The 10,866-nt window shown below is 37.3% G+C and overlaps 2 protein-coding genes across 3 annotated transcripts; one reads left to right on the top strand and one right to left on the bottom strand.

The window, feature by feature from the left end:
• The first annotated feature begins 1,484 nt into the window (after nucleotides 1–1,484).
• Nucleotides 1,485–3,635, top strand: LOC140983340 (cinnamoyl-CoA reductase 1-like). The gene is made up of 3 exons (XM_073450342.1): nucleotides 1,485–1,739; nucleotides 1,826–2,038; nucleotides 3,032–3,635. Exons 1-3 carry the CDS (start codon nucleotides 1,500–1,502, stop codon nucleotides 3,485–3,487), a joined length of 909 nt encoding a protein of 302 aa, XP_073306443.1. The 5' UTR covers nucleotides 1,485–1,499; the 3' UTR covers nucleotides 3,488–3,635.
• Nucleotides 3,636–4,427: 792 nt separating this feature from the next.
• Nucleotides 4,428–10,865, bottom strand: LOC140983389 (uncharacterized). Of its 2 annotated transcripts, none has more exons than XM_073450432.1 (10): nucleotides 10,104–10,865; nucleotides 9,249–9,334; nucleotides 8,688–9,157; nucleotides 8,036–8,530; nucleotides 7,260–7,938; nucleotides 6,916–7,146; nucleotides 6,707–6,831; nucleotides 5,884–6,257; nucleotides 5,138–5,584; nucleotides 4,428–5,056 (listed from the first exon to the last, which is right to left on the bottom strand). In XM_073450432.1, exons 1-10 carry the CDS (start codon nucleotides 10,863–10,865, stop codon nucleotides 4,568–4,570), a joined length of 4,158 nt encoding a protein of 1,385 aa, XP_073306533.1. In that variant the 3' UTR covers nucleotides 4,428–4,567. The 2 variants fall into 2 exon arrangements, with proteins under 2 accessions (XP_073306533.1, XP_073306534.1); XM_073450433.1 differs by having other exon boundaries at nucleotides 8,712–9,157.
• Nucleotide 10,866: the final 1 nt, after the last annotated feature.

Genomic DNA, 10,866 nt, shown 5'->3' with positions numbered 1-10,866 from the left:
GGAAGGACAGTCAACCCCCCTTATCGCAACATCCAAATCCATGACTCCAACTACTATCAATAAATTTTCTCGCCTCATTTTGAAATTCGAGCCATTTAGCATAGGTATTGAATTAACATTGGAATGAATTTTTGCAAGAGTTAAATCTAAATAGAGAACAAAAAACCAAATATACATACTCAACCAAATATCCAATAAAAAAATCAATAAATTCAAATAATATAAACCCAATAAACATGATACTGATCACTTCATTAATGTTTTATCTTTGGACAAAAAATTAACTTGTAAGTGATATCCTGGCGCACCAGTCAAACATTGATAGTAACTAACATATCAAATAACAATCTTGTATTCACACGAAAACCGAACAACTATTGCATGTTTACCACCACAAGTATATATGTGATTATATTAAATATTAACCTCTTTTTGGGCCGATTGTATACATATAAATCACATATACCAAAATCATTTTGTATTTAAAAATAAAATTAATTTTCGTAAAAGAGGTCATTTTGGTGACATTTTATTTCAATCAATCTATTTTAAAATATATATAACCTTATCATTATTTGAATAATTGAATTTTTAAGCTTAAAACGAATAAACTTTTTTTCCGGAAAATTCCATACGGCATGCGGTGGGGCACCCCGAAATCACACCCAGCGCGCCTGCTACTGTCTAGAACGTCTTGGGCGTGCGGGGGCACCCCTGCGACTATCTTAGACACTTTTGAGCGCGCCCTTGGTCAATTTTGGCGAAAACTTTTAAACCAAATTTTCGATTTTCCTCTAAAATTTTTTTGCTGAACAAAAATTGGACGGAAAATCGAAGTCTTATACCGATTCCTTAAAATTTTCATGCAAAATCTCTTCACCGAAACTGAAACTTTAAAATATCTATTTTAAACCAAAATATTTTCCAGATCTGAAGTCATATCAAAAATTTCAAGCAAAATTTTCTTTTCCAGATCTGGAGCCAAATAATACGTAAAACTTTAAACAAATATCAATTATTCAAACATGAGTGTGTCTGATACCACTTGTTGTGGAAAATCCACATAAACCACATAATACATCATGCTAAATTATTAAAAATTTTGACTGAAAATTACGCAGAAGCGTATCTGAAGCCATAATCCTAAATTTTTTAGAACATGTCTTGATCTTCCAAATGTACGCGCTCTTTTCTTTGAGAGAATCCTTTAGGTTTATCTTCTGAATATGTTCTTAATGGGGAAAGAATATGGAGCGTGATTGCGCTCGATCTGACTACTATGACCCGTACATAGATAATGTCTATCATTATCTTCTGATATTTTTGTTTTAGCTCATCATAAAAACAAAAATTGTCCTTATGTCTCTATACATTAAAGGTCAATAATCTATTAGATACGTTAAACCCAATAATCCGAAATATTGGTTGATCACTTTATTTTGTGTTTTACTTAACCGACAATCAACAATACATAATTATTCATTTGTAAGCCCATATAAATGAAATTGATCCAACCTTACATTGATAAATTGTTGAATTTTGTCGTCATAAATCATATAACTAATGTGATACTGATTTCAGATGAGTGGTATGAGGAGAGGCAATGGAGTACATATGGTGAAAAGTTGAGGGTATTCCATTCCGATCCATTGGATTTTGGTAGCATTATGCAGGCACTGAAGGGATGTTGCGCCTTGTTTTACTCCTTCGAGCCTTTTTCCGATCACCCAACTTATGATGTACGTACACTTGTTTTCCAAGTGGTGATCATAAGTATTGAATTCACTTGATTAACATAGGGTGTCGTGTGTACACACAATTACAGGAATATGTGGGTGAATTGGAAGTAAGAGCAGCACACAATGTGCTGGAAGCTTGTGCACAGACACACACCATAGACAAGGTTGTTTTTACCTCCTCTGCGGCAGCTGTCATCTGGAGGGAGAGCCAACACCGCTCTAACAACGGTGTCGAGGACGACGATGTTCATCTGGACGAAAGAAATTGGAGTGACGTCAACTTTTGTAAAAAAGTTAAGGTACTTGACAAAATCCCATTTTGTATATATACGTACTTGAATTTTTGAAGTGAAAAAAGAATGCTATATAACATCCGAGTTACATGGATTGGTCATAAAGAGCCTCATCCACCTGTTCCACCACACGACGCCCCTAAACTCTATAGATCTTAGATTATTTTGCAACATCAGTGAAAATACACTGTAATAAACGTAGTGAGAAATATTTTCTTCATAATATTTAATTTGATTGTAGAATTTATTCTTTCGAATAATATGAAGGTACCCTAATGCAACTGCAACAGCAGAATGTTGAAGGTAGAAGTGATGAAGTGAGAATTGTCAAGCAGGGCCCTGAACTAAACATCAAAAGATTCTTAAAACTTAGGTAGACAAAAACACCTACATTAGAAGATTCTTGAAACTTAGGTAGACAAAAACACCTTTTTATCCCATGTTTAACACGTAGAAAAATACACATGCTGAGGAAGGCTTAACAGAGAGAAGAGGCAACTGCTCCTGCTTTAAGGATGACAATTTCCCCCGAACCAACGGAGAAACTAATATCCATCCTGAAATTATTAGTATAGAGTTGATACGATTTTTGTAGGAATTATAATGATGTTAGGATAAATTGTTTATAATATTTTGTTATTTTTTCTGTAATGTTTAATTTGTTAATTTTAATATTTAATTTTTTTCCTTAATAATTTACTAAATATTCACTGCATACTCGAAATAATTCAAATTTGAGAAAATGCAATTATCGATAATAATAAAATATTTGGGTTGTGTATGAATATTCAATCTTTCGACGAGCATGAGGATGAAGATGAAATTAAATACCTGATGAGAATGAAATTGGAATATGGACGGAAGATATGGAATCTTACCCAAACCTGAACCATTGTCGTCCCTATCCTGCTTGCCACATGCTGTAAAGTAGTACTAGGAGAGTTGATTGATTACTAAGACGCCTGATTATAAATTGTTGTGTCGTATGTTCTTTCATAGTTATGGCATGGAGTATGGAAGACAGTAGCGGAGAAGACGGCTTGGGCATTGGCTAAGGACAGAGGGGTGAACATGGTGTCGATCAATGGAGGCCTGTTAATGCGTCCCGATTTGAGTATAAAAGATCCCTACTTATTGGGGGCGGCGGAGATGTTTAAAAATGGGGTGTTTGTGACTGTGGACTTGCAGTTCTTGGTGGACGCTCATATCTGTGTTTTCGAGGACACTTGTTCCTACGGCAGATACCTCTGCTTTAACCGAATCATTAATTCAAGTAAAGACATAGTTAAACTCGCAACAATGCTCTTACCACCGACTTCTGATGATGATGCTTCAGGGTTGGAAGAAGATAAGAAAAGCTGCAGTGTGTACCAGCAGAGGATTAGCAATCACAAATTGAACAAGCTGATGCTACATTTTGATAGTAATTATAATGCTGCTGCTGCACCCGTATAGTCGCAACAATGATCAAATAGCGTGATCCGTTATTCATTGTTGTAAAATTATTATGCTCGTCATATATACAATTCATAGATATTGATGACATTGTATAATCAGATGCAATGCTTAGGCAAAATCAAATGCAATTTTCCATTGCGTGTGACCCCAATACTCCAAATGGAAATGTCAGACACTCGGTCCCTGAAACGAATAGAGTAGAACGTTGTTCATTTTTATATAGAATCTCCCCCCTTAATGTTGTTGGTTCAGTGTAAAGCTATACATATTAGTCTGTCTATCGAAAATAAAAAGAGAACCATGAGAACTTTACTCATGCTTGATTTTTCATTCATTGGAGTCGGTTTTCACAAGTCAAAGAAACAAAATCTCCAAAGCAACGACGGCTATAATAAATAGTCAATATCTTCGTGCAATGTTGTAAAAAATTGTGCTCCAAATTTTAAATTATGTTATTGCATGAATTTCTTCCGCACATTTTTTTTTCGATGAGTTTTCTCACTAAAGAAATGAATATTAACATCACCTAAAAACATAAAATTTCAAGTCATATCAATTAGCTTTCCAACGCTATATCTCACTTATATTTTTGTCGAATTGTTTTCCGATTTCCTTGCCATCCCTTTTTTCTTCTCGCAATTATCAATGAGGCAATGAAGCATGCATAATTATATAACAAATAAAACATCATTTATATCAACAGAGACCCTCTGTGGACATCATACCGCTTTAGTTGATACGAACATCATTCTTCGGATTTTTTTAAAAAAAATTTTGAGCCTGGAAGGGGTTAGATCTTGAATCTCTATGGCATTTACAGGAGAACCCTAATAATGATTTGTGAATTTGTCATCATCACGAGCCAAAATTTTTCATAGCACAAAGAGTCCTGAAACTGTATCTACAAATAATCAGATAGCCTGTACTGGAGAGGATGTGATCTAAAAGAGTTAAAATTTCAATATGTGGCATTTATCAATATATTTCAGGCAAAGATTATAAAACTTGATCCCACTACATATACCGTACCTACCTTACAGCTATACAATCCTGAATATGTACTTTGGACATGCAGCACTACTTGTCTTCAAAATCGCGAAAGAGTAGTAATGAGGTAGTGACATGATCTTTCCGAGACGCAAGCTGCTCAGATTTTTGAGCAGGTTTTGTGGTCCTTTCCTCCTTAGGAAAGGGGAACGAAAGAGAGAGGGAAAGAGATGCCGATACCTCATTATCATCTTCATCTGCTTTGATTGATCTCTCATCATGAATGCATTCCTTGGTTACTTTTCTTTCCACATTCCTGATGATTGATGGTTGGATGTCCAAAGTCGAGGATTTTTTTTTGGCCCCTAAAGCAAGCTCAAGGTTCGGTGCCCTATCATGATGCTGGCTTTGTTCCAATGGATTCGGTTCTCGAGGCATTGATCCACCAAACAGCTCTATGCCCCTCACATGATGTAATTCCACGGGGAAGAAATGTCTTTCAGCATTTTTTGAATGCCCAGGGATGACAATCTCATCACACGCTTCACACTCTCGATTCTCCAAAACCGCACGGTTCATCTGTGGTGCAAAACAATCAATACAAGAAGAAATCATCACATGCATAGAAAAAACAGTGAACTTTCATATGTCTATACTTACTTTTACAAGTGGGCCATGTCTATCATCATTTTCAGGCAAAACTTGGGTAGTGCAGGCATAAGGAGCTCGAATTTCCATGCATGTAGACTTAGGATGCAGATATTCGTTGTGGTTCAAAAGCAATCTGTCGACCTCTGTGTTTAGGCCGCCTCTGGTGTCTCGGTCTTCCTCCATGGGAACTTCAACAAATGTGGACAGATCTTCAGCAACAATTCTCAACTTCACTTCATCTTGACTGCAGGTCATTCTGTCCAAGATAGTAGGTGTCTCACAGATGCCTTCCTCATAAGGCATATCAAGGCTACCATCTGAAGGCTTGTAGAAAGGATGCGATGACTGTTCTCTATGAACTAGAGTATCCAATTGCATTAACGTAGGCTCACTTTTGGGAATAACGGAAGTCAATGTAGACTGGAAAGGTCTATGGATGGAATTGGTTCCTCCTTCCTACGGACAACAATATGGAAACACATCAGAATGCCATAAGATTTTCCCACAAAACGAACATGGCACAAGAAAAATCAATAATCCAGAAGACACAAATTTTGAAGGAAAAAAGGTTACGCAATGCACCTAGTAAAACTAGCCAATGCAGAAAGGTAAAAAAGCCAGTAACTTCACTTGACAAACGACACAAACTATGGGAAGATCAGACCCATTCATCATTCTTGAATTAATTACAAAATCACCAGAGTAACAAACCAATATAAATTTTTTTATGCATATGTGCACGGAAAGGAAAATACCAGACAAGTATCCATTGGTTTTTGAAATGTGGCTCTTGCAACTCTTACTGTGGTCGAGTAGCTGGAATTTTGTCTACCATCCAACCAATCCAAAGAGGATACTTTGGGACCACAATCTCCATTTACAGCTTTAGTCGACATTGCATCACAAAGGTTTTCTGAGGCATGGACTTTTGATTCAGAGGATATATCATCACTTGCAAGCAAATCCTTAGTGAGTGGTCTAAGTATGCACCTATTCCCAGGAACCGACATTATAGATGGGGGAATATTTTGAGGAGCAGAAAACTGCTTCAAAGTGTCCGGCATATTTCGCAAGCAACTCCCTTTCTTAGCTCTGAACACACCCCAAATGAAGAATAACATATTCCACCCTGCATGTAAATATCAAGAAAATTTCATCCTATCTTACCTTATGAAGGAATACAGAAAGGCACGAAAATAAGAACTTCTCAAACCTTTTTTTCGCTAACAGATAATTGAAACAAGAATATGAAAAAATTCAATTTGATGGTCAAGGTCCAACCAATGTGGCCGCACCCAATTCTCGCAAGCACGATCATTTTCAGGCAATCGTATAAAGGTGTGTTCTACAATGGGTTTCCTAAACCGCTTAAATGTGCCCAACACAAAATATCAAACACTTCATTTCTTATTATATTGTAGGTGTTTCATAAAATGCAAATCCACATGATGAAAACTGTGCCCTTCAATGATCATTACTAACGACGACAATCTTCAAGAATCAATTTACCAAATCAGGAAAAAGTGAATGAGATCTTGTTTCTCAAATAAAGAGAGAAATTTAGATTGTTTGGCTTACTGTGGGAATTGTCAGGAAGCTGATTGGAAGGAAATATCAGGAGTTCAACACCATCAAGACTCCCTTTGAGAGCAAGGTCATTCTTCATCATATTCTCCAGACAAACTTTGTAGCTTTTGGCATAGCTGTATACAAGATGGCTACTTTCAAACAGAAGAAAATAGATAGAGAAAAGAATAAAAAGAAATGAGAAAAACTTGATAAGTTACCTATCAAGATCTTTAGCAAAAAAGAAAAGAGCAATGTTATCCTCCCCAACCCCATGTTCCTGAAACTGTAGTGGCCAGGTGCTTAAGCGAGGCACTTCATTTAGGACAATTCTGCTTTTAAACTTATTTACAAATTCTATAACTTTAATTGATGCACATGTAGACGTATGGGCTTGGATTCCATCCAATAGAGTGAAGACTTTACCATTTCTATAAATCTCAAAGCTTCCTCTGCATTTAAAGGGAAAATGTGAGAACCGATAGTTTCAACACCAAAGAACTCTACTGCACCACAACTTGAGTCAAATATAAAATCAAACAAGTTTGAAGAAAAATATGCATACTGCCATATGTATTCATGCTCAGGGATCACAAAGGATTTCAAAGCGAAACGCCTAGGTACCGCAACATCACTGCACACGTCCCTGGAGGAAGACTTTACATCCAATGGAACACTTGGGACTTCATCTCCTCCAGAAGAAAGAGCCTCCACAGCAACGAATGAGAATTTGTCATCAGTGTAAAGAGTTCCATAAGAGTCAGCGGTCAAATTTTCGGATACCGCATGTCTCTCGGCTGCCACTGCAGCAGAAGTCTCAATTCTCCTTCCAGCTGAACTTGATAAACGATCTTTAGAAGAAAAATCACAATCCTTGCTCGACGCTGATGATTCATCATATCTATGCTTTATGTAACCTATTGGCTTTCTCAGCACAGCAGCCTCAATAGCAGCTTTCAGATTATTGCTTTCATTTCTGAATGACTTTCCATATGACGTCCGAACGTGGCTTCCAGCATCTTCCCTTGATGGTTCACCCAAATTTGTTAGTTCTCCAGGCAGAGCAAATCCATCAGGTCGGCATTCAATATCATTAAAGTGTGGTGTTTCGAAGACACCTGAGCATGATGAAGAATCCTCATTGGGGCTAGTATGGTTGGAATTCTCATCAAAGTTGTTAATGTCATTGGTAGACAATACCCTAGGAGTTTTGAGGCCATATGTTGATGGTTTTTTAAATTCACCTGCCCACACAAAGATTATTTGGAGCAACCAAAACAAACAACTAAAAATTTTAAAAGTATATCAGGTACCATTTCACAACTTTGAATCAAACTGTACCTACAGAACCAGCCAAATCTGCACTCCGAGATCCAATACTTGATGATCTTGATAATGCCACAGATTTACCACCAGGTTGTACTGGCTTTGTTTCGCGGTGATTAGTAGATACAAAAAGTGAACAAGGCTCGGCCCTAGTTGCTATGTTTTTATTACTTCTTGAGGCGGAACTCATTGAAGTAGCTATCATCGAATTAATTGGCCTGCCTTCTGATCTCAAAGAGCTCTGCCGTTCAAAAGAGCTTTGCCGTTTTGTATTCCTAATATCCTGGATGTTTGACAGTCTAGGTGATAGCATCTTTATTTTTGATTCGGAAACGATGGAATTTGTAGATTTGAATGACATTGATCTGCCAATTGATCTGATAGTGCCATTCTTAAGACGACGAGAGGCAAGTTCGCTGGCTGATTTCTGCCGCTGAAGAACTTGACCAACAAGCTTGACCTTCGGTTTTGAATTAAGAAATGTAAACGAATTAGATTTTGAGAATGCACCTGCAGAATCGGAAGAAGTTCTTATTATTCAGTGACATTGAGGCAATAATCCACATGTCAGACCAAAATTCACTGTGTCACACAAACTTTCTTTTAAAGAGAGAAACCCAAGGAATACCAATGATCAATGAAACATTGCAAATAAATATGAGAGAACCTCGGAAATTCGGTGATCGTTGACCTGAATCAGGGCGCGCTAATTCCGTGGTATTGTTAACTGTGAGAGCATCAGAGGTTGGACTCCCATGTGAAGACCACACTTTTCCCTTATCTAGGTTCTTTAAGGAATTGTCACGAGAAAGAGCTGCTGCTTTGTCAGAGCTATAGAGCTTTGGCGTCCCAACTGTTGAGTCAACAGCCGGCTTCTTCACAACAGAAGAAACTTCGGTATCAGCATCATCTCTGAGCCTTTTGGTGTGAATATTCGTACAACCCCTTGTTCTATTTCCCTCAACATCAGAACTATTCATACGTTCACTACTTGTTTGACTGGAATTATTTTTCTTATTTTCATCCACCCTTCCCAATTTATCTCGTCTGCCATACGTCACCTTCTCGTTGGATTTGCATTCTTCACACAACCAGTCACCTTCAGGGACTTTCACCAGCATTTCTCGCATGCAATAACTGAGAGAGGATGAGCAAGTAATTGATATTTGAAAATAACAACATTAAAAAATATGGCACACACAGAGAATAATTTTTTAAAAAAACTTACGTGTGTTCTGCCCCATCACTACACCTACAACAGATAGCAAGTAAATCCTCTCGACCTGCATCTCCACAGATATCACAAACTTTAACCTATTAGAAAAAAAGAGAGCAACTTCAATCAACATCCGATCTGATCAAGGATTGAGTTATAAGTGAGAAATTAAAAGACCATGAAGAAGCTCTCTCATAACTTCAAATCTTCCAAGTTTTGGGATGAATTTCTCCACATGTTCAATTATTTATAAACAACATTAGGTCTAGGAAACATTCTAATATGATGTGCTGGTAGGATGTGCACCACTTGTAGGCAGTATTAGTCACAAATGAAGTCACACTTTCAGGGCTTAAGTGCTCTTCATCAAGTTTTAATAGGTGACAAAATTTTTCCACAAAATAACAGAATATCGTGTAAATTCTGCTTTTCATGATGGACTTCGTAAAAAAAGGATGATTAGTTTGTATTCAGGGTACATAATTCCTTCGCACTCTTAGTAAAGCACAACCAAACTAGAAAGTGTAAAGAAAAAATCCATCACCGCTTAAAGAACAAACATGAACAAGATGTGAAATTTGCAGTGACAGATTTTAACCTCGACATATACTCTATATCTGAATCCAGACAAAACTTGATGACACTTATATGCATTATTAATGATTAAAGGGGAGTCCGCCTATAAAAATTAGGATTTATGTCCAATTTGTTTACGCACTTCAAAATAATTATAAAAGAAATCTTTAACCATTCAAGAGTGATTAAAAATTAGAATCACTACAGTAAAGAATGTTGTTCAGGTTTGTCAAGTTCTATCAAACAGGATAGCATAAGTTTCATATTAAATAAGGAGGAATAAATTCTTACATCCTGCTCCACCATATCGTTTTCCTCGGCCTCGTCCATGGGATGGATTTCTGCTTTCATATCATCATTGTTTTCAGAGGACACAGGAGCAGTAGCAGGTAGATCCAGAGAAACATCAGTTACCACTGTTCCAACCACTGACGAATTCAAGTGCTCCTTCGAGCCCTCCAATGATTCAACCTGGGGAATAGAACTCTTATCCACATCTATGCCCCTTGAGTTTGAGCCACATAACATAGAATTCAAGCTGGATGTATCTTGTACCATCAACAAGTTAGTGGGAACATCAGTGCTTTTCGAAGCTGGAATTTCAGACAAACCCAGATGACGTGAACATAATCCAATTGGCAAGTCACTAGAAGGAAACTTGTCAGAAAATTCTCCTCTTATTTTGCTTCGCCTACTATAATTTATCCTACTGTTATTGACAACAGATTTTTTAATTTCGTGCTGTGATAGAGTCTGATCATTGGCTGTCAGTTCACCCCCCTGAACAATGGGGCAACCGGTAGACACGGAAGAGCGGAGTGGATTCATCCTATGCACATTCTCAGAGGTGAAGTTTAGCATTTTGGTGGTATCATTAATTCTAGTGTCACATGACAAACAATCATCATAGCCTTCTGGAACTTTATCTGCCTCAAACTTTGAGAGCACCATGGCATCATTGGATGCAGATGCATCAGAAGTCCTTGAGAATGCTTTACGTACAGCAATTTCAGAGGAATCAGCACTTGAGTTCATGGTTTCTATAATGCTCATT

This window comes from Primulina huaijiensis, chromosome 8 (genome assembly GCF_012295235.1).
Source record: "Primulina huaijiensis isolate GDHJ02 chromosome 8, ASM1229523v2, whole genome shotgun sequence".
NCBI lineage: Eukaryota > Viridiplantae > Streptophyta > Magnoliopsida > Lamiales > Gesneriaceae > Primulina > Primulina huaijiensis.
The sequence above is the reverse complement of the archived record's forward strand: the minus strand, read 5'-3'. Positions and strand labels throughout refer to the sequence as shown.